Source organism: Neophocaena asiaeorientalis, unplaced genomic scaffold (assembly GCF_003031525.2).
Source record: "Neophocaena asiaeorientalis asiaeorientalis breed wild unplaced genomic scaffold, Neophocaena_asiaeorientalis_V1.1 scaffold36, whole genome shotgun sequence".
Taxonomy (NCBI): Eukaryota; Metazoa; Chordata; class Mammalia; order Artiodactyla; family Phocoenidae; genus Neophocaena; species Neophocaena asiaeorientalis.
In genome coordinates, this window is record NW_020174149.1 from 2933146 (window position 1) to 2957381 (window position 24236).

At 37.4% G+C, this 24236-nt stretch overlaps 1 protein-coding gene and 1 pseudogene across 2 annotated transcripts in view; one reads left to right on the top strand and one right to left on the bottom strand.

The window, feature by feature from the left end:
* Positions 1-480: 480 nt before the first annotated feature.
* The window catches only part of PALS2 (protein associated with LIN7 2, MAGUK p55 family member), a 78591-nt gene continuing 54835 nt past the window's right edge, over positions 481-24236 (top strand). For both annotated transcript variants that reach the window (XM_024755034.1, XM_024755035.1), the window contains exons 1-2: positions 481-532; positions 23550-23668. In XM_024755034.1, the coding sequence (XP_024610802.1) occupies positions 23552-23668 (117 nt within the window). In that variant the 5' untranslated portion in view covers positions 481-532; positions 23550-23551. The remainder of the gene's footprint in view (positions 533-23549; positions 23669-24236) is intronic.
* On the bottom strand, positions 18867-19955 carry LOC112406270 (uncharacterized protein C1orf43 homolog pseudogene; annotated as a pseudogene).

Consider the following 24236-nt stretch of genomic DNA (forward strand, 5'->3'; position numbering starts at 1 on the left):
GTCTCTTAAATTTTGGGGCCTCATTTTTTCTCATCTTTAAGATGTATAAGAGGGTATAAAACTTATACCCTTCAGCTTATGGCAATTTTTTGACACTGAAATGGGATAGAAAATGTAGGAAAATGTAATGACAGTGGTATGTAGGCTTGATTCAGTGATGGAGGAGTTGTAAAGAGTAAGGGATTTAAGACTTTTATACTGACACCACTTGATGGCTTTGATTAAATTAGCATGTGTGGGTGTGTTATACGAGCAGAAAAGCCTAAAAGAGCTTTTACAAAAGGGGCTCCTTAAAGCAGCAATAGTAAGAAATTCTTGCTCAGTCACTTAGTACAAATAGAAAAGATGGTCTATTTTGTTATTTTACAGTTGTGAGAGTAATACAGTATTATAAGAGAGAAGAGTTCTCTAGCCTGATAAATATTTATCAAGAATCAATGTAGAAATTCTTAGTCATCTTATACCAAATACCCTGGAGCTACATGCAGAAACTACAGTTTTCATTGTGTGTGTGCATGGCTAACAGTGGAAGGTAAGTTGTTTTCATTTATTCCCCCAGTGGCTTGGAGGCTTTGTTTTGAAATTTATAAAGGTCGTGATTAAGGTAAAAATGGGAAAAAAATATCTGATTTGTAGAATGAACATGTAAAAAATTAAGAGCAACTGTTAGTGAGTTTCATTCAGTGTAATGCTTAACTCTAGGCATTAAAATAGTCTCATCACTTAAAGTGCTCTTGTTAAAATTATGAAAAGGTATTATTTAATGTGGACTGAATAATGGACTGAAGCCATGGACTGAAATGGCTTACTAGGAAAGAAATCCATGATAAAAAATACAAACTAATACATAAGGCATGAGGTATTTAAGGGATGAAGTGTTCTATATAAGGAGCTTATCTTTGGAGAGACAAATCCATGACTTGAGAAATGAGGCTAAGCATTTTTGCCTAATAAAATCTTGTATATAAGGCTACTTAATTTTATTAGGTAAGGTGGTTTTCTTTAATCCTTATAAGTCTGTACAGAAACCTCTAGGAACCTTCATGATATTGACTTTCCAGATATACAGTTCATAGTTTGAGCAGCTCATTTGTTCAGTCATTGTTTTGTTACACAGGTATGCATAAATATATTAATTTGGTAACAATTTTAAGATATTACCAGAGAGAACCAAGAGCCCTTTTAACTAACCCTTCTTTCAATCTCTGCTCCTTCCCCAGGGGTAATACCTGTTATACTTTGCTTTATATCTTTCCAGACCGATTCCTGTATATTTGCATATTTGTACCTGTGGAAAAGATAAAGTTTTGTGTGCTTCATTTCTCTCTATATGACACAATACTATCTTTATGACACTTGCTGTTTTCCACAGTAAAACGTGTTTTGGAGGGTTTTACATGTTAGTGCATATAAAATCACACTCTTCTTTTTTTTTCGGTACGTGCGCCTCTCACTGTTGTGGCCTCTCCCATTGCGGAGCACAGGCTCCGGACACGCAGGCTCAGCGGCCATGGCTCACGGGCCCAGCTGCTCCGCGGCATGTAGGATCTTCCCAGACCGGGGCACGAACCCATGTCCCCTGCATCGGCAGGCGGACTCTCAACCACTGTGCCACCAGGGAAGCCCAAAATCACGCTCTTTTAACGGTTGCAGATTATTCATAGGATGGGGATTTAGGCAGTCCCCTGATGAGGAACATTGAGGCTATTTCTGTTTTTCCCATGTTTTCCAGTAACATCACAATGAGCATCCTAAAAAGTTGCCTCATTAGAAGCAATATTACCAATTATCATGATGATCTTTCACTTGATGATAAGTTGTGATGATGAAGGTTAATAGAGTTAAAACTGATTTTTCTTTTTAATTAGAAACATTACTTGAATTCTGGTAATGGTGGCATGAAGAGGCTGGCAGTTCCCCTCTGCAGAAAGTAAATAGAAAACCGGACAGAATTGTCAAAAACATCCATTTAGGGGTATTGGAAATTGACCAAAGGTAGTTAAAAAAAAACTTGATCTTGCACAACTGTTAGGGCTTGGGGTGAGAACAGTGTGAGTCTGTGGCCTTCTGGCCTGGGCCCTTCCCAGATACCTCCTCAGGCATGCCCTGCTGTCCCCACCCCCCTCAGCTGATGAAAACTGAAGCTTTACCAGCTTGGGACTAGCTGAGAGACCCAGCAGCTTTGCTGCCAAAGAGGTGGCCGTGGGGGAGTAACTTGATTCAGGGAAGGGAGGAGTGAGAGGGGACACAAAAACCTGTGGCTTTGCAAGTACAGAGTGGTGGGTTCAGATGGAAAGAGAGGGAGAAAACCTGCTGCCTTGCTAGCTCAATGCTGTGGACCTGGTTTAGGGTGAGCAGTGGACCAGAAGAAATTTAATAGAGAAATCCCAGAAATGAGAGAACCATAGAAGGGCTGACGTAAGTTCTCCATACAGCTCTGGTTGACTGGAAGCTACATATGTGAAGGGGAGACCCAAAAAGTTCAACGCAAAGGAGACTAGAGAACTGGCTGCAGTGACAACTGGCAGAGGCTGGACGTCTTACAGGCTTGAGTTGTTTGACCACAACCATTGCCCAGGTCATTGGCTGACCATTAAGCTGTACAGACATAGGCACACCCACTGGGAAGCCAGGCTAAAATATAAAAGTAAGAATTAAAAAACTGAACAGAGACGTCCCAACTGCATACCATGTAGGGAAACTGATTCTTCAGTTCAAGTCCATTTAAATTACAAAAACGACCCAGCATCTCTGAAAAATAAAGTAAATTGAATTACCATAATATATTAAAGGTTCAATTTTCAAACAGAAATTGCTGGCCGTGGGAAAAAAAATAATAAAACCTAGGAAAACGTGACATAATCACGAGAGTCAGTGGAAACTGACTGTGAGTGGGCTTGATGTAGGATTTAACGGAGACTTTGAATTGGCTGTTTTTAATATGTTCAAAGAATTAAAGGACAGTATATTAGCAACACTTAATAGAGAGTCCCAATAGAGAAACAAATTAGAAAAGAAGAATGAAATAGAAATTTAAGATTTCAAAGTACAGTTATTGAAATGAATAGGATAGGATTTATTTATCCAATAAATCTGTTATTGGGTAGGCTCAATAACAGATTTGAGATGTCAGAGAAAACTTGAAGATCAATGAAAAGTACTCACTCCAAAGAAGAGAGCGAGAAAAAAAATATTGTGAAAAGTGGACAGAGCCTCAGAGACCTGTGGGACAATGTCAGACATTTCAACATAGATGTAATGAGAGTTCCAGAGAGAAAGGAAGGAGAGAAGGGACAGAAAAAATATTTGAAGAAATAGTGGCACCACACCCCCAGATTTGGTGGAAATAATAAAAAGGGTTCCAGTAAGATGGAGTAAGCACACAATACCCCGTCTCTTCCACTGAATGCGGCCATAAACTGGACAGCATACAGGAGTAGCTATTTGCAGACTCTGAAAAGTCAGTAGTATCAGGCGGGTTAGAGAAGACAACCAGAAATTTAAGTACCATTGAATCAACGGTGAGTTTACTGTTCTTTTGTTTTGTTTTGCTTTGTTATCCTTGGACCTAACCCCAAACCTAGAGCATCAGAATGGACAGCTAGAACTCCAAAAACCTGTTGGTTCTGGTTTAAAGAGCAAGATGCTCAACAGGAGTGCAGAGATCAATCAGTCTGTCTCTGTCTCTGTCTCTGTCTCTGTCTCTGTCTCTCTCTCTCTAAACAGGAGCATAACTAAAACTCCAAAACAAGAAACCTTCCTCTTCAATTGGAGGATTGTAGTTCCTGTCGTTTTTTTGTGGGGTTTTTTTTTTTTTCCCTCTGTTCTCTGGCTGCCTGAACCAGGTCATGAGCCCATTTATAGAAAGTACACTGCAGAATGGGTTAAATTATGCCCCAGATTTCTGGAGGGTCAGTAAAGAACATCCCAGAGAACCCAAAATGCCAGGCAGATTGCAGAGGAGCTTTGGAAAGAGACTTCTTAAAGTTGTTATGCACCCCGAGGCTCATCCTTGAGAGGTGCATATGTGGATCTGACCCTAAAGAACACATATAGATGTTTAGTACTGAAATACCAATAGACCACCAACTAAGTCCCAGACTGGCTAGTGGGTGGTACATATATGGGACTGATCCAAATAACACTGTGGAAATTTTGAAGTTTACTGATTTCTTATAAAGTTAAATATACACTTACCATAGGTATTTACCTAACAGAAATGAAAACAAGTTTACAAATAAGGGAGCAGATAAGCATGGACAACTAAACTAAAATGGCATTGGTACCTTAGAGGGTCAGAATTTAGCTGAGTCAATTGCTTGCTGAAACAAAAATATCAACACTCTTCCTAAGATTTCAGCAAGACAGTATTTATTTATTTATTTGGCTGCGTTGGGTCTTCATTGCTGTGCGCGGGCTTTCTCTAGTTGCGGTGAGCAGAGGCTACTCTTCGTTGCGGTGCGTGGGCTTCTCATTGTGGTGGCTTCTGTTGTCGTGGAGCATGGGCTCTAGGCTCGCGGGCTTCAGTAGTTGTGCCCCACAGGCTCTAGAGCGCAGGCTCAGTAGTTGTGGCGCACGGGCTTAGTTGCTCCGTGGTATGTGGGATCTTCCTGGACCAGGGCTTGAACCCACGTCCCCTGCATCGGCAGACAGATTCTTAACCACTGCGCCACCAGGGAAGTCCAGCAGAATCTTATATTATTAAAAATGTACAACATACAGTCCAAAATTCCTTGGCATATGGAGAACCTGGGAAACCTTAACTCAGATGGGCAAAGATAATCATGAGACACCAATACTGAGATGACAGAGATGTGGGAATCATCTGAGAAAGATTTAAAGCAGGTTTTATAAGTATGCTACAACAATTAAGGGTGAGCTCTCTTGAAACAAATGGCAATATAGAATGTTTCAGTAAAGAAATAGGGAAAAGAGAAACCAAGTGGGAAATTTGGAACTGAAAAATACGGTACCAGAAAATTCACTGGACAAGCACAATAGCAGGATGGAGATGACAGTCCATGAACTTGAAAGAAGATCAGTAGAAATTTATCCAAATTGAAAAACAGAGAAAAAATAGTTGAAAAAAAAAAATAATGAGAAGAGCTCGAGAGACCTATGGGATGATACCAGGTCTAACATTATGTTTCATCAGACACCGAGAAGGAAAAAAGAAAGAATATGGTACAGAAACAAGTGTTTGAAGAAGTAGTGGCTGAAAACTTCCCAAACTTAGTGCAAGACATAAATTTGTCTTGTAGACTCAAGAGGTTCATTGAACCTTAAGTGGCGTAAGTCCAGTGAAGTCATGCCCAGAAACAACATAATGGAATTGCTGAAAACAAGACAAAGAAAAAAATACAGAAAACAGAAAACTAGTAATAGAGTAACTATTTGAATGAATGTGGATGTCTCATCAGAGACCATAGAGGCCAGAAGGAAGTGAAACAATATTTTAAACATACCAGGGGTGGGTGTAAATCCACTGAAAGTATTCTCCAAGAACCTGCTGCTTTTTTTTTTTTTTTTTTGGAGAGGACTTCTCTCTGAAAGCATTGCACATAATAGAAAATTGTTTCTAAGTAAGAGTGCCAGGAAGTTACACTAGCTGCTTTTGCAAGGCATTTACTTAGTTCATAGTAGGAAGATTGATAAGTTCATTTAAAATGGTAGTTCACTTTCCTTTCTGAATTAAACTTGTCATCAGAGGATGACAGTACAGAGTGGGTCAGTTAACATTAAATTAGGGGGAAAACCCAACTATGTTCATTAAAAAAAAACATTGTTTTTAAGGTAGGAAAATTGTAATAAATTGCTGTTTTCGAGATTCATTTTTCACTGAGACTTTAAATAATTAACAGTAGTCACGATGAGAGATGGTTGAAGAGATTGAACTGCAGAATGTTAGGTAAAGCAGAATATTTAGGATTTATGTTTTTAGTAGATCAGTCATTTAAATTTATTGTATAACCTCATGAGTTATATCAATCTCATTTCTTTTTTACAGATAAGGAAATAAGTGTGTAGTTAAATTTTTCTTTAATGCTATACTGGAGAAAAAGATTAAAATTCAGAATTTAGCTCTGTTTTAATCACTTTTTGCTGCACATGTTCTCAGCATTTATATTGATATGTCTTTATGAGGCAATTCATTATTATTATAACAAATAATGAAATGAGGACCTCTTAATGGAGATGTAATTGATACAACCTGTTTATAAAGGACAGTTTGACACTATCTGACAATTGAAAAATCACATATCCTTTGGTCTAGCAATTCTACTCTTAGTATTTACTTACTTAGTCTGCTGTTTGATTCTTTTTTAATTTGACAGTATTGTTTTTAACTGTCAGACCCTTTGGTCTAGCAATTCTACTCTTAGTATTTACTTAGTCTGCTGTTTGATTCTTTTTTAATTTGACAGTATTGTTTTTAACTGTCAGTAACTTTTTCTTCTCTGGTTGCTCCATTATCTCCCTCTTAGCGACCTGTTCCTTTATGAATTCAGTAGCCTCTCACATATCTTTGAGAATGCTAATAAAAATTAAAGTTCTATTCTCAGCACCATCTGTTTCCCCCGTAGTTTAGTTTGTTCAACTTTGTCCCTTGTCACTGATGTTTTTCTTCAGATGTCTGGCAATCAGTAATGGTTGGTTTATATTTATAAATGAAGGACTAGGTTGATTAATCCAGAATATACCTCTGTGAGGACTTCCTCTGTAGTTGTATAGGCTGTCCCCCCACCCCCCAGCCCTCTGTCTGGAATGGCGGGCTTCTCCTTCAGATATCTAAGCAGACACCTAGTGAGCAAGTTGGGAACCCTCAAATAGCTAAATTAAGGAGGAGGAATCTACCCTGGCATTGGAACATATTGGTACAAGGCTGTAAGTTGGAAGAACAGAAGGGGAGAAGGCGGGGCCACCCCTAGAAGTGTTAGGCAGTGTGGTGAGGGGAATTTTTTGGTTATCAGAATACCTGAGGAACACTGCAGGCATTTGGTGAGAACAGTCCTATGCAAAAAGGATTATGCCAATAGTCTCCTGTTTGAGAGACACTGCTTTAGAGCATTCACTGTGGGATAGTCTCCCTTCCCCCTCCCCTCCTCATCTAGTGTCTTTTGTGAAGAACCAGATGCACCTCAGCCTCTCTGCTCTTTGTTTAGGCCCCACATCCATGTAAGGAACCCTTCCCATGCGCCCACTGTCTCTGGAAAGAAGTCTGTGGCACTTAGGCCAAAAAGTGTGCCCTTGTGTATGGGATTCCTTAATTGCTATGAGTGGCTGCCCATCCACTCACTGTGCCTGCCCTTTTCTTTTGTTGGCTCCAGGCTTAGATTTTCTCTAAGACTGCTTTGAGAAATACAACTCCATGTTTTGTTTCAAGGTTTTAAACATTGATCATAAATTCAAGATTTTCAGTAGGGTGAACTGTTTGGTTCTTTGCACTGGATTGCCTTCCACTGGGTGTCTCCCATTTTATCGTCCCACCGCTCCCATCAAAGAAACAGTTAACCTTTTACTCCTTTCCAGTATTCACTCAGTGTTAATAATGCACTAGAAGGTATTGTTGCAGGAGTTGCCATGTATTCTTTAGTTGCAACAACCCTGTAAGAATAGGTAACTATTGCCGTTCCCCATTTAACAGATGAAAGAAACTGAATTGGAGAGGTTGTCATATGCTCAGGTTTTCAGGACTAGTTAAGTGGTAGTGTCCAGGCTTTTAACCACTATGCTATATCACTTAATTCTCTGATTCCTTCGTAGTGTTCTTATCATCATGCTTTATTCATTTGTTTACACATTTTGGTCTACTCTGCTAGATGTAGTTTTTGGAGGAAAGATAGTGTGTCTCTATTTTCTTCAACATCAACCATCATGCCTGGCCTATAAGCACTCGGCTAATGTTGAGTAAGTTAGCTGAGCACATTTAAAGTTTAACTTTCTTCTTTGATTCAATATAACTAAACTAGAATTTCGAGATACTATTTTGAGAACTAAGGTAATTGACTGCATATTGTCCTTTTATAGAAAACAAGTGTTTTTATTGACCTAACGATTTAGATGAACTCTTGCTGTCAAATCATTCGCGCGAGTCATGTGTCAAAATTTAATCATAGGGCTTTCCTGGTGGCACAGTGGTTGAGAGTCCGCCTGCCGATGCAGGGGACATGGGTTTGTGCGCCGGTCTGGGAATATCCCACATGCCGCGGAGCGGCTGGGCCCGTGAGCCATGGCCGCTGAGCCTGCGCATCTGGAGCCTGTGCTCCACAATGGGAGAGGCCACAACAGTGAGAGGCCCGTGTACCACAAAAAAAAAAAAAAAAAAAAAAAAAAATTATAAAAAAACCTAACTTGGTCCAAATTTTTTTTATTTTTTATTTTATATTGAAGCATAGTTGATTAACAGTGTTGTGTTAGTCTCAGGCGTACAGCAAAGTGATTCAGTTATACATATATCTATTCTTTGTCAAATTCTTTTCCCATTTAGGTTATTACAGAATATTGAGCAGAGTTCCCTGTGCTATTCAGTAGGTCCTTGTTGGTTATTTTAAATACAGTAGTGTGTACATGTCAATCCTAAACTCCCAATCTCACCGTTCTGCCCTGGTAACCATAAATTTGTTCTCTAAGTCTATGAGTCTGTCTGTTTTGTGAATAAATTCACTTGTATCATTTTTTTTAAGATTTCGCATATAAGTGATATCATATGATATTTGTCTTTCTCTGTCTGACTTACTTCACTTAGTAAAATAATCTCCAGGTCCATCCATGTTGCTGCAAATGGCATTATTTCATTCTTTTTAGTGGCTGAATAATATTCCATAGTATATGTGTACCACATCTTCTTTATCCATTCATCTGTCAGTGGACAGTTAGATTGCTTCCATGTCTTGGCTATTGTAAACAGTGCTGCAATAAACATTGGGGTGCATGTATCCTTTCAAAACAGTTTTCCTCTGGATATATGCCCAGAAGTGGGATTGCTGGATCATATGGTAGTTCTATTTTTAGTTTTTTAAGGAATCTTCATACTATTCTCCATAGCAGCTGTACCAATTTGCATTCCCACCGACAGTGCAAGAGGATTCCCTTTTCTCCACACCCTCTCCAGCATTTATTGTTTGTAGACTTTTTGATGATGGCCGGTGTGACTGATGTGAGGTGATAACCTCATTGTAGTTTTGATTTGCATTTCTCTAATAATTAGTGATGTTGAGCATCTTTTCATGTGCCTGTTGGCCATCTGTATGTCATCTTTGGAGAAATATCTGTTTAGGTCTTCTGCCCATCTTTTGATTTAATTTGATAGGTGTTGCATTGAATCTGTAGATTGCCTTGGGTAATACGGTTATTTGGACGATATTGATTCTTCCAATCCAAGAACATAGTATCTCTTTCCATCTGTTTGTGTCATCTTTGATTACATCAGTGTCTTATAGTTTTTGGAGTATAGGTCTTCTGCCTCCTTAGGTCAGTTTATTCCTAGGTATTTTATTGTTTTTGATGCGATGGTAAATGGGAGTGTTTCTTTAATTTCTCTTTCTGATCTTTTGATGTTAGTGCAGAGAAATGTAAGAGATATCTGTGTATTAATTTTGTATCCTGCCACTTTACTGAATTCATTGATGAGCTCTAGTAGTTTTCTGGTACCGTCCTTAGGATTTTCTACGTATAATATCATGTCATCTGCAAACAGTGATGGTTTTACTTCTTCTTTTCCAATTTGGATTCCTTTTATTTTCCTTCTCTGATTGCTCTGGCTAGGACTTCCAAAACAATGTTGAATAAAAGTGGTGAGAGTGGACATCCTTGTCTTGTTCCTGACCTTAGAGGAAATGCTTTCAGCTTTTCACCATTGAGTATGATGTTAGCTGTAGGTTTGTTATATATGGCCTTTTATTATGTTTAGGTAAGTTCCCTCTATGCCCACTTTCTAGAGAGTTTGTATCATAAATGGGTGTTGAATTTTGTCAAAAGCTTTTTCTACATCTATTGAGATGATCAGATGGTATTTATTCTTTAATTTGTTAATGTGGTGTATCACACTGATTGATTTGTGGATACTGAAAAATCCTTGCATCCCTAGTATAAATTGCACTTGATCATGGTGTATGATCCTTTTAATCTATTGTTGGATTCTATTTGCTAGTAGTTGAGGATTTTTTCATCTATGTTCATCAGTGATATTGGCCTGTGATTTTCTTTTTTTGTGGTATCTTTGTCTGGTTTTGGTATTAGGGTGATGGTGGCCTCATAGAATGAGTTTAGGAGTATTCCTTCCTCTGCAATATTTTGGAATAGTTTTGGAAGGATAGGTGGTAATTCTTCTCTAAATATTTGATAGAATTTGCCTATGAAGCCATCTGGTCCTGAACTTCTGTTTGTTGGGAGTTTTTTAATCACAGTTTCAATTTCAGTACTTGTGATTGGTCTGTTCATATTTTCTGTTTCTTCCTGGTTCAGTATTGGGAGATTGCACCCTTCTAAGAATTTGTACATTTCTTCCAGGTTGTCCATTTTATTGGCATATAGTTGCTTGTAGTAGTCTCTTATGATCCTTTGTATTTCTGTGGTGTCTGTTGTATCTTCTTTTTTTCATTTCTAATTTTTTCGATTTGAGGCTTCTCCCTTTTTTTTTTTGATGAGTCTGGTTAAAAGTTTATCAATTTTGTTTATCTTTTCAAAGAACCAGCTTTCAGTTTCACTGATCTTTTCTATTGTTTTTGTCTCTTTCACTTATTTCTGCTCTGATCTTTATGATTTCTTTCCTTCTACTACCTTTGGTTTTGTTTGTTCTTTTTTCTCTAGTTGCTTTAGGTATAAGGTTAGGTTGTTTACGTGTGATTTTTCTTGTTTCCTGAGGTAAGGTTGTATTGCTATTAAGTTCCCTCTCAGAACTGGTTTTGCCGCATCCCATAGGTTTTTGGATCGTTGTGCTTTTGTTTTCATTTGTCTCCAGGTATTTTTTTATTTTTCTCTTTGATTTCTTCAGTGATCTATTAGTTGTTTAGTAGCATATTGTTTAGCCTCCACGTGTTTGTGTTTTTTACGGTTTTTTTCTTGTAGTTGATTTCTAATCTTACAGTATTTTGTTGGGAAAAGATGCTTGATCTGATTTCAGTTTTCTTAAATTTACTGAGGCTTGCTTTGTGGCCCAGCATATGATCAATCCTGGAGAATGTTCCATGTGCACTTGAGAAGAAGGTGTATACTGCTGATTTGGGGTGGAATGCTGTATAAATATCAATTAAGTCCATCTGGTCTAATGTGTCATTTAAGGCCTGTGTTTCCTTATTGATCTTCTGTCTGGATGATCTGACCATTGATGAAAGTGGGGTGTTAAAGTCCCCCAGTGTTACTGTGTTACTGTCGATTTCTCCCTTTGTGGCTGTTAGCATTTGCCTTATGTATTGAGGTGCTCCTATGTTGGGTGCATATATATTTACAATTGTTATATCTTCTTCTTGGATTGATCTGTTGCTAATTATGTAGCATCCTTCTTTGTCTCTTGTAACAGTCTTTATTTTAAAGTCTATTTTGTCTGATATGAGAATTGCTACTCCAGCTTTCTTTTGATTTCCATTTGTATGGATTACCTTTTTCCAACCCCTCACTTTCAGTCTGTATGTGTCCCTAGATCCGAAGTGGGTCTCTTGTAGACAGCCTGTATATGGGTCTTGTTTTTGTATCCATTCCATCAGTCTATGTCTTTTGGTTGGAGCATTTAATTCATTTACATTTAAGGTATTTATCGATGTGTATGTTCCTGTTTCCATTTTCTTAATTGTTTTGGATTTGTTTTTGTAGGTCTTTTTTCTTCCCTTTCTCTTTTGTTCTTGTGATTTGATGACTAACTTTAGTGTTGTGTTTGGATTCCTTTTTTGTGTGTGTGTATCCATTGTAGATTTTTGGTTTGCAGTTACCATGATGTATTGATATAGCAGTCTATATGTAAAAAAGATTCTTTTAAGTTGCTCATCTTTTAATTTCAAGTGCATTTCCAGTAGTCTGCATTAGTGCTCTCCTCTCCTCACAGTTACTGGTTTTGATGACATATTTGTGTTCAGATGTTTTCCTACCTTTACTTAATGTTGCCTTTACTGGTGAGCTTTTCCATTTAATTTTATTGTTTCTAGTAGTGGCCTTTTCTTTTCTGATTAGCTAAGTTCCTTTAGCATTTGTTGCAAAGCTGGTTTGGTGGTGCTGAATTCTCTTAGCTTTTACTTGTCTGTAAAGCTTTTGATTTCTCCATCAAAACTGAATGAGAGCCTTGCTGTGTAGAGTATTCTTCATTATAGCTTCTTCCCTTGCATCACTTTAATATATTGTGCCTTGTTCTTTTGGTCTGCAGAGTTTCTGCTGAGAAATCAACTGATAACCTTATGGGAGTTCCCTTGTATGTTACTTGTTGGCTTTCCCTTATTGCTTTTAATATTTTCTCTCTGCTTTTACTTTTTGTCAGTGTGATTACTATGTGTGTTGGTATGTTCGTTGTTGGGTATATTGCCTGGGACCCTGCATTTCTTGGACTTGGATGACTATTTTATTTCCCATGTTATGGAAGTTTTCAGGTGTTATTTCTTCAAATATTTTCTTAGGTCCTTTCTCTCTCTCTTCTCATTCTGGGACCCCTATAATGTGAATGTTGGTGCATTCTTTGTTTTCCCAAAGGCCTCTTATACTGTCTTCCTTTCTTTTCATTGTTTTTTCTTTATTTTGTTCCATGGCAGTGATTTCCACCATTCTGTCTTCCAGCTCACTTATCTGTTCTTCTGCCTCATTTATTCTGCTATTGATTCCTTCTAGTGTATTTTTCATTTCAGTTATTGTATTGTTCATCTCTGTTTGTTTTTTAGTTCTTCTAGGTCTTGTTAAACATTTCTTGTATCTTCTCAATCTGTGCCTTCATTCTTTTCCCAAGATCTTGGATCATCTTCACTGTCATTACTCTGAATTCTTTTTTTTGGTGGATTGCCTATCTCTGCTTCACTTAATTGTTCTTCTGGGGTTTTAGCTTATTCCATCATCTGGGACATATTCCCCTGCTGTCTAATTTTGTCTAACTTCTTGTGCTTGCAGTTTCTGTTCTGCAGCCTGCCGGATTGTAGTTCTTCTTGCTTCTGCTGTCTGCCTTCATCTAGTGGCTGAGGCTTCTTCTCTCTTGTTGCCAGTCCCCCAGGCTGTGAAGACTGACATGGGGCTCAAGACTTTCACTCCTGTGGGAGAACTTCTCTGGTATATTTTCCAGTTCATGTGTTGCCCACCCGGTGGGTGGCCTGCCATCTTGTTGTTGCTTTGTCTTTGGATGTAGGGTATCTTTTTTGGTAGGTTCCAGAGGTTTTTTTTGTTTTTGTTTTTGTCAGTGGTTGTTCAGCAGTTAGTTGTGATTTTGGTGTTTTTGTAAGAAGGGGTGAGCCTTCTACTCTGCTGTCTTGCTGGCAAGTCAATCCAAATTTCAATTTCAATCTAGTTTTCTGTACCATTTCCTGGAAATGTATTTTAAAATTTTTTTCCTGCTGTATTGAAAATACATTAGAAGTAGTCCAAATGACTTAGATAATTCCTTTAAATTTTTGCCTAAAATGCACACAGAATAAGGTTTTGTTTTTCATTTTCTGAATCTGCAAATTATGCAGTATGGTTCTGTCAAACTAACTGTTATTCTATCTACAAAGTATAAGAGCAGAAATAATTTTTAATGTCTTATGAAAACTTAATTTGCCTGTCATATTTTCATTGGGGATTTTAGTTCGTTGAATTAAATGGGAGTGAATATACCACACATGTGATTACAAAAGGATTTTTAATACTGAAATAGACTCTAGTCCTAATGTATTAAAAACAGTTCATTTAAGTACTTATAGTTCTAAAACTGGGGAGAAATGCTTTTGTAAAACAACTCTAGAAAGCTTTTGGAACAGAATATATGTGAGTAAATACCAGTCATTTTATTAAATTTGTCTTCTTACTGATCTATATTGTAGAAAGTTAGAAATGTATTTATATGTAAGAAGTTTTGTAAAAGCTTGCCATTTTAGTAGACTAAGCATTGAAATATACCACTTCTATCTTTGCTGCTGGTTATTACAATTTGTGGAAAGTTAATAGCTTTAAGATTACTGCTTTATAAATCATACCACATTTCACTGATTCCAAGTATTATACAGACATTTTATTTATAAATAACAATATATAATTTGAAAACTATTCTTCATTTTAGTAACAGAAATATGTTACATTTTTGTGACTGAAACTCTATTATTGAGGACTTGTGATGTACCAGACTGTGGGCTAGTTGCTGGGAATATAAGTTTGAACAAGACAGATAAGATTTCTGCACTCATCAGACCTAAGAGTTTAGAAAGAAAATCATACATTAAATAAATAACAAAATATTTAATTACAGTTTGATCAGAGTTATAAAGCATAGACTACTACAAAAGTATATATTAGGAGAATTTATCCTAATTGGTCCTGCTAAGGACATAGAAATTCTGCTCCTGAAGGATGCGTATGAATTCGGTACACCAAGGTGGTGGTAAGTTGGGGGGAGGACTTTGCTTCAGGACAGGGGAAGGATTGGTGTGGCTAAAGCTACAAAGGGTGGTGCAGATTGTTTAACCTAGTAGTGTATTTTAAAGGCTCACTGGCTATAAAATTTACATTTTAATTAATTCCTTGTAGGTGAGATATATATCACTCATAAGAAATCTGTATATATGTAGGAGGCTCTTGTATAGTCTGGGCAAGAAATGATGATGACTAGGACTCATGTTATTTGATTCCAGAAATATTAAGGAGGTAGAATCTACTGCTTCTTTGCTCCAAGTTAGTTTCTATTCGTACCACGTACATACTTACAAATATTTTTGCTATTTTTTGGTCTGTTTTTCTTCCTCTTTTGCCATTCTCTTTATTCTTGTGAGTTTTCTTTTTTTAACCTTTATTAATACTTTGCTGCTGTTTTAATAGAGATTCTAAAGGGAAAGACTGTAAACTCAAGTAGTCAATCTACCATATTTAACTGAACCCTACCTCCCACTGATTTGAAATGTCACCTTTCGCATATATTAACTCCTATTTAGTTATTCAAGATTTCTCTGTTGCTGTGCCAGTACTGCACCAGTTTAATTTATAGTGTTTTTATACTTAATAGCACAGGCACCTCCTTTACAGTTATGCTTTTTTCCGGACGTATTGGTTGGTTTTACGTATTTTCTCTTTCAAGTAAATTTTAGAAAAACATTACCCCAAAATCCTGTTGGGATTTCTTTTTTTTTTTTCTTTCTTTTTAAATTTGTATTTATTTTTGCCTGCATTGGTTCTTCATTACTGTGCACGGGCTTTCTCTAGTTGCAGTGAGTGGGGCTACTGTTCATTGCAGCGCCCGGGCTTCTCATTGTGGTGGCTTCTCTCGTTGCAGAGCATGGGCTGTAGGCCCACAGGCTTCAGTAGTTGTGTCTTGCAGGCTCAGTAGTTGTGTCTTGCAGGCTCTTGAGTGCAGGCTCAGTAGTTGTGGCGCACCGGCTTAGTTGCTCTGTGGCATGTGGGATCTTCCTGGACCAGGGATCGAACCTATGTCCCCTGCATTGGCAGGCAGAATCTGAACCACTGTGCCACCAGGGAAGTCCCCACCCATTTTTTTATTGGGTGTTTTTTGTAATATATTGAGCTGCATGAGCTGTTTGTATATTTTGGAGATTAATCCTTTGTCAGTTGCTTCATTTGCAAATATTTTCTCCCATTCTGAGGGTTGTCTTTTCATCTTGTTTATGGTTTCCTTTGCTGTGCAAAAGCTTTGAAGTTTAATTAGGTCCCTTTTTTTTTTTTCGTTACTCTAGGAGGTGGGTCAAAAAAGATCTTGCTGTGATTCATGTCATAGAGTGTTCTGGCTTTGTTTTCTGCTAAGAGTTTTATAGTGTCTGGTCTCACATTTAGGTCTCTAATCCATTTTGAGTTTATTTTTGTGTATGGTGTTAGGAAGTGTTCTAATTTCATTCTTTTACATGTAGCTGTCCAGTTTTCCCAGCACCACTTATTGAAGAGACTGTCTTTTCTCCATTGTATATCCTTGCCTCCTTTGTCATAGATTAGTTGACCATAGGTGCGTGGGTTTATCTCTGGGCTTTCTATCCTGTTCCATTGACCTATATTTCTGTTTTTGTGCCAGTATCATATTTTCTTGATTACTGTAGCTTTGTAGTATAGTCTGAAGTCAGTGAGTCTGATTCCTCTAGCTCCATTTTTTTCCCTCAACATTGCTTTGGCTATTCAGGGTCTTTTGTGTCTCCATACAAATTTTAAGATTTTTTTGTTCTAGTTCTGTAAAAAATGCCATTACTAATTTGATAAGGATTGCATTGAATCTGTAGATTGCTTTGCGGAGTATAGTCATTTTCACAATATTGATTCTTTTAATCCAAGAATATGGTATATTTCTCCATTTGTTTGTGTCATCTTTGATTTCTTCCATTAGAATCCTATAGGTTTCTGCATGCAGGTCTTTTTCCTCCTTAGTTAGGTTTATTCCTATGTATTTTATTCTTTTTGTTGCAGTGGTAAATGGGATTGTTTCCTTAACTTCTCTTTCTGATCTTTCATTGTTAGTATATAGGAATACAAGAGATTTCTGTGTATTAATTTTGTATCCTGTGACTTTACTAAGTTCATTGATTAGCTCTAGTAGTTTTCTGGTGGCATCTTTAGGATTTTCTATATATAGTATCATGTCATGTGCAAACAGTGACAGTTTTACTTCTTCTTTTCCAATTTGGATTCCTTTGATTTCTTTTTCTTCTGATTGCCATGGCTAAGACTTCTAAAACTGTGTTGTATGATAGTGGTGAGAGTGGGCATCCTTGTCTTGTTCCTGATCTTAGAGGAAATGCTTTCAGTTTTTCACTATTGAGAATAATGTTTGCTGTGGGTTTGTCATACATGAGGCCTAATGTCTTTTTAAAATAGTAGATTTTTGAAAGACTTTTTAATTTCTTCTCTTATGATCTGTTTTAATTTTTACCTCTTTTTCCAAAATTTCAGTAATTGACATTCTCCTAGAAAATCTCTACTCGACTGGATTTTACAATAACATTGTTCACTGTGTTTTCTTTTGAATCTTCTTCATGCCTGCAGTTATTTTCTCATTGCATTCCTAAGGTTATTTGTGTCTTCTCTTTTCTTAATCAGACTAGCCAAGTATCAGTCTCTTTTTATTGGACCTTTGAAACAGCCAGCAGGGATTGATCATATCTATAGGTTTTTTTCTTTTTTCTTCTTGGATTAACTTCTGCTTTCTGTTTTAATTCTTTCTATTTTTGAATTTCCCATTACCTTGTAAATTTTGTTCTTTCATGATCCATAGCATGTTTCTCATACTTTGCCCTTTTCTAGTGGGAAAATTCTTCAATTTGATCCCTGATATTCCCACCCCCAACCCACCCTATGATTTAATCTTTTTCTTTCTTTTGCTCTTTCTTTTCTTTTGTTTTAATCCCCTGGTAGATAGTAAGTCTGTTTCTTTGGCAGTTAATATTTATTTGTTGAATTTGGTGAGTTGCATTCATGCTTTTAGTATTCATGTGTAGTGATCCTTGATGTGTAGTGATCATATTTGTAATTGAAGGGTCTAGATTAAATATATTAAATTTTCTTCAGTTTAAATAGGAACCCCATTTGTATGTCATTGAATCTGGCTTCTGACTAAAGAGTCCATCCTCCCGTAATTAAGGAGGAGGAGTGAAACTTGTAGGAAACTTACCTTCTGAGTTTTGGGACTTTCCTTTCTTCCTGGAATCTCTGAGTAAATTGGGACACTTCTCTGCTTCTCTGGCTCCAGCTCAACTTTGCAAGGTTCCCACTACAGAGAGCTTCCTGTTTCATATATTAAGCTTTCACATACAAGAGTTGCCTTGTGGTAATCCGTGTCTGAGTGGTTATTATAGATTTAGTTAATGTTTTTTAAATTAATTAATTAATTTTTTGGCTACATTGGGTTTTCGCTGCTGCGCACGGGCTTTCTCTAGTTGCAGTGAGTGGGGCTACTTTTCACTGCAGTGCGCGGGCTTATTGTTGCAGTGGCTTCTCTTGTTGCAGAGCATGGGCTCTAGGCACACGGGCTCAGTAGTTGTGGCTCGCAGGCTCAGTAGTTGTGGTACATGGGCTTTGTTGCTCCATGGCATGTGGGATCTTCCTGGACCCAGGCTCGAACCCGTGTCCCCTGCATTGGCAGGTGGATTCTTAAACACTGCGCCCAGGCAAGTCCCAGATTTAGTTTATGTTTTAATATTTTATGACGTTAATTCTCTCTCACTGCTCTTTGTTGTAATTTTCTCATATTTATTTTTTTCATATGCTTTTAGGATAATTTAGTTTAAAAGAACTGTTGTATTTTTTTTGATAGTTAATGTTATTAGATAACTAATTTATAAGCCAGTGAGGGGCAATTATTTCTTCACCCTGTCCCATAACATCCCAATAAACGAGGGAGATTGGGATTATGCCAGGTGTTCTAACGTTATTAATTTTATTCATGACGGAGTATGGAGTAAAGGTGTTAGGGCAGATCCTTGCATGTCTGGGAAGTTATGCTAATGTTTGACATCCTGGTGTAACCGGAGTACCAGGGTGGGTTGTTCCACACTCACCCACCCCCTCACCTAACCTCCTCACCAGTTCCTGTCTGCTTTTCCCACCTATCAACTCTGCGACTCCCTAAATCCAAGTAGTTTCCATTCAAAAGGGGAAGATATGGAAAATAACAAGTCCCTTCACCCCAACTCTCACCTTTGGAATTAAATAGCCTAGAACGGGGCAAGTGAACTAAGTGAGGACTTTTTGACAGTAAACATTAAGAATAACATCTGAATTCAACTCCAGAAGAGTGCTACCAGGGGAAAATCAAGTCTTAGCACATGTTCTGAAACTGCCCGTAAGAAAGGGCTAGGGAATGATCCTCTAGGTTTGAGCTCTAAGAGCTCTGGACTCAAAGGGGCTTCAGCTAGCCCACTCTGGGCCTGCAGAACCAGATGACCTGTGGGCTGCCTGGCAAGCACACTGCAGTCTGTCTGTCTCTGTCTCCCATGAGGTCCTTCAGTTCCGTCGCAGAGTACTCCCCAATGTGTTATACAGTTGAACCTTGAACAGCAGCACCCACCCTCCACACAGTGGAAAATCCCCTTATGCCGTCTTCGCAGTTCCATGTTGGCAGATTCAACCAACAGCAGATGATTAGTACTGTAGTACATGTTTACTGACAATAGTCCACACATACGTGGACCTGAGTAGTTCATATCCATGCTGTTCAAGGATCCACTGTAGTTGTCCTTAAAGCTCTTTGGTTTGAGGAAGTGTTTGGCATGTTTACTCTTCTGACTGTAGAGGAGGTGTGTCACCTGATGGCTGTTGGGAGACTTCAGGAGACTGGGTTAGGTCTTTGGCTGCTGACGGAGGTGTTGCTGAGAGCTCCCACTTTGAACTTTGACCACAGGGCCAGCTCAGTCAGGGCCCCCTGTTAGCACAGGTACTCTCTCTGGACACAGACCCATGTCCCATGGCAGGCTGTCTCAGCCATCCAGCAGGGTATCGGTGAAGGGCTTGCAGACACCCTTGAAAGGATTACTAGTGTTTCGGAAGATCTAGCAGATAGGAGCCGAAAATCTTGCCCATTAAGGAATAGGGATGCCAGCCTTCAGCTCGAAGTGGGTTTTCAGAGGCATCGATGGTGTCGATAAGTTTCATCCTATGCAGATAGTTGTAGCAATTCTGACTTCCTTGGGTTTCCAGCTGTTGCAGTCTTGGACCATCCTCCACAAGGAGTCAGGGTTTGTACTTGATATCCCAAAGTCTGGAAGGTAGAATATCAGTCTCCTATTTGAAGATTTTGGGGGCATGTTCCCCTCAGGGACATGAGGTCCCCTTCAAGATTTCATTGCGAAGCTCATGATTTACTTCTTCACAAAAATAGCAGTAAAAATACCAGATTCCCCTGACCTTCACCAGCACAACATTCACTCCAGACTGGCCTCCCTAGCCTGTGTAGAGCTGCATCAGTTTACCCCACTGCCCTGCCTCCTCAGCCCAAGTTCCCTGGAGCTCCCCAGCCAGGCCATTTCCTTAGTGGAGGGAAGACCAAGCCAGACTTGGCCTGAAAGCATGGTTATATAGGGGGTCTACTGTATTTTTATTAAAACTCCATTAAGTATACCAATTAGTTTGGGAATGTTTGGCAACTTAATAATCTAGATTCCCTTTTCAGGACATGGGATATTGACAGACTTACTAGTTTATAATTAAATTTCATATACTAAAGAATCAGTAACAACTTACAGAGGTCTTCAAAATAACCAAGGGTATATTTCACAATCTCTGCCACTTTTCTTCCCACTTAATTAAGCAGAGATATAAAAATTCAAATGCCACGAGAACCAATATAGAAGATACATTTTTAAAAAAATCTTCAGTACAGCTGGAAATTTGAACACCAGCTATATATTTAATGATACTAAGGAATTACTGTTACTTTGTTAGGTGTGCTAACAGTATTGTTACATTGTTTAAAAAGAGTCCTGATCTTGTAGACATAAACACTGAAATACGACCTCTGGGATTTGCCTCAAAGCTATGTAGGTTAGAAAGTGGGGGTATGAAACAAAATTGGCCATGAGTTGCTAATTGTTAGAGCTGATAATTGTTGGGTGTGTTATTGTCTCCATTTGTGTATGTTTGGAATTTTCCGAAATAAAAATAAAGACATACATAGAATGTCAAAGGAAAGAAAAAAGTGCTCATGAAAAGTAGAGTTAAGTACGTTTATAGCCACAGGGTAAGAATACTTCTACAGATTGTTGATTCTGTTGTTCCCTGCCCAGAGTACACTTTGGACTTCAAGCAAAATTATGAAGTAAACTTTGCTTATATTCTTTATTTTCTAGTGTCTTCTGTCTTCATCTTACCTCAATATCAGTTTTCCTTCTGCTTGTTGTAAATGCACATTTTTCTCCTGTTTACCTCTTTACTTCCAAAATTGTCACTCATTTATACATACTGAGAAGGAGACCTAAAGGTGAACCTGTTCCAATTAAAGTACGAGAGAAAAATACTTGGGAGAGAGTTCGGGGTTATAAGTCAGGGAATAGTTCTGATATTTGAGCATTTGGAAAAACTGATAGAAATGGGAGAAGTTTGTTGGAACATTTGGGAAAAAACTTGTAGGAGTCCTATATGAAAAGCACTAACTGTTGATTTTATTTTAAAAATTGCCAGTCTGGGGGCTTCCCTGGCGGTGCATTGGTTAAGACTGTGCACTTGCAGTGCAGGGGGTGCAGGTTCAATCCCTGATCAGGGAGCTAAGATCGCATATGCTGCATGGGGTAGCCAAAACAAATAAATGAATAAAAATAAATAAAAAGTGCCAGTGTGGAGATAGGGGGAAGTAAAAGCATCACACTAGTACTACTCTAACAAAAATAAATAATATATAACATGGGTAAATTAAAAAGTAGCAATATTAGCACATTACCCAGAAATACAGCTGTGATTAAAAGAAACAACAAATTCAAAGTAGTTGCTTCTGTAGAGTAGGATAAGTTGGGAAGGAGGCTGACAGCATGGAACAGAGAACTGCTCTATTTCATTATAAGCCACTTAGTAATACAATCTGACTTTTGACAATGTTTTATTTTAATAAAAAATAAAAATATTAAAAACAAACCACTATTAGTAGACTGATTCTAAAGAAGCATCAAGGGAAAATAAAATTAATAAAACTAATCTGGATAAAATTAAGGCTATGATATTGAATGAAGTAGGGGTCTAGCTGTACCTTCTTCATATGCATATCCAGTTGTCCCAAATTCATTTTTGAAAAGACTGTTCTTTCTTCCTTTGAATTGTCTTGCCACTCTTGTTGAAAATCTAATGACCGTAAAGTGGATTTATTTATGGACTCTCAGTTATATGTCTTTATGCTAGTACCACACAGTCTTGATTACTGTTGCTTTTTAGTCAGTTTTGAAGTAAGTGTGAGTCTTCCAGCTTTGTTCTTTTTGAAGATTGTTTGGCTATACTGGGTTCATTGTATTTCCCACATGAATTTTTGTATCAGCTTATATAGCAGTTTCTACCAGAAAGGGCGAGGGGAGCTGAGATTTTAATAGGGATTGTATTAAACCTGTAGATCAATTTGAGAAACATTGCCATCTTAACAACAGTAAGTCTTCTATAGAATCCATGAATATGGGTATCTTTTTATTTATTTAAGTCTTCTTTAATTCTTTCAATGATGTTTTATAGTTTCACTGTAAAAATCTTACAGTTCTTTTGTTACATTTATTTCTAATGATTTTTATTGTTTTAATGCTATTATAAAAGGAATGGTTTTCTTAATTTCATTTTCAGATTGTTCATTGCTAGTGTATAGAAATACAATTCATTTTTGTATTTTGATCTTCTATCTTGCAACCCTACTGAACTCATTTATTTCGTTCTAATAAATCTTTTGTATATATTCCTTAGGATTCTCTATATACGAGGTCATGTCATCTGCAAAAAGAGATAGTTTTACTTATTCATTTTTCACCTGGATGCCTTTTATTTCTTTTTGTTGCCTAACTGCCATGGCTAGACCCTCCAGTACAGTGTTGAGTAGAAATGGCAAGAGTAGAAATCCTTGCCTTGTTCCTGATCTATGGGAAAGCATCCAGTCTTTCACCATTAAGTATGATGTTAGCTATGGGTTTTTCATAGATGCCCTTGAGGAAATGGAAATTTCCTTCTATTCCTAGTTGAATGTTTTTTGTCATGAAAGGTATTGGATTTTGTCAAATGCTTTCTCTGTGCCTATTGAGATACCATGTGGTTTTGTTTTATTAATACAGTGTATTACATTGATTGATTATCATATGTTGATAAACCACCCTTGCACTCCTGGGATAAATTGTACTTGGTCATTGTGTACAATCCTTTTCATTTGTTGCTGGATTCAGTTTGCTAGTGTTTTATTAAAGATTTTTGCCTCTGTACTTGTAAAAGATATTGGCTGTAGTCTTCTTGTGATGTCTTCGTCTGGATTTAGTATCAGGATCTCACAGAATGGTTGGGAAGCGTTCCTTCCTCTTCTACTTTTTTTTGGAAGACTTTGTGAAGTAATGGTTTTAGTTCTTGAATTCACTGGCGAAGTCATCTGGTTCTGGGCTTGTTGGAAGTTTCTTGATTAATCTTTTTTTTATTGCTCTATTACAATTTTATATTTCTTCTTGAGTAATGTTTTTAAATTTGAAAAATAAAAAACAAGTATAAGGTTCTAAGTATGCCTTATATAGTCTGGTAAACCCCAAATTGCATGTAAAAACCTATCCTGCTGCTAATTCATGGAAAGTGCATTTGAAATTTCTACTATTCAACAATTCAGTTCTTTAAATGTGACTTTTCAAAAGAGTGGTAATTGATAATGTCTTTTTACTTGAATTATTTTTTAGTTGTATTTCATAATAGCTTGGAATTTAAGGTTTGCTTTTTTTTTTTTTTTTTTACTATTGCTTTTATCTCAGCAGCAATGCAGCAAGTGTTGGATAACCTTACGGAGCTGCCCTCATCTACAGGAGCAGAAGAAATAGACCTAATTTTCCTCAAGGGGATAATGGAGAATCCTATTGTAAAATCACTTGCTAAGGTATATTGGTTTATTCATAAGATAACTAAATTATTTTTTTAATTGTTTTTACAGAGGTCTTTTCAGATTACTGTTTTAGAACCTGGTTAATATACCTTAGGCTTTGTTAGCAAATAGTAACAGTTAACAGCTAATGAGATCTTACTGTACACAGAAGTTAGACCACTTTTGCCTTTTCTATGCTGACTTTAAAGTTTTAGGGAAATAATAACTGAACAGTCGTATTGTAACGGAGGTCTGTGGAAAAGATTCTCGTCGTGTCTCCGTTTTCAACAACAAGGTACTGACTTTCTTCTTTTATATTGGACCATGTACCTGTTTTTTTCATTTCAGTTCTTGACTTCCTATATATAGTACTTTTTGAAATCTTGTTTTTTCTTGGTAACCCTGACATTTTGAGTCTGTTTCCATAATCAACTCTCTAGTAATCTTTTTAACTCATCCATAAATATATTTTCACAACCATTTTTTGGCCCAGTTTATTTCAATTATACCATTTCCCTGTAATAATTTTTGTAAATGTCACTAAAGCTTAGTGTATTAACTGTTTCACAACCATGCTCTTCCA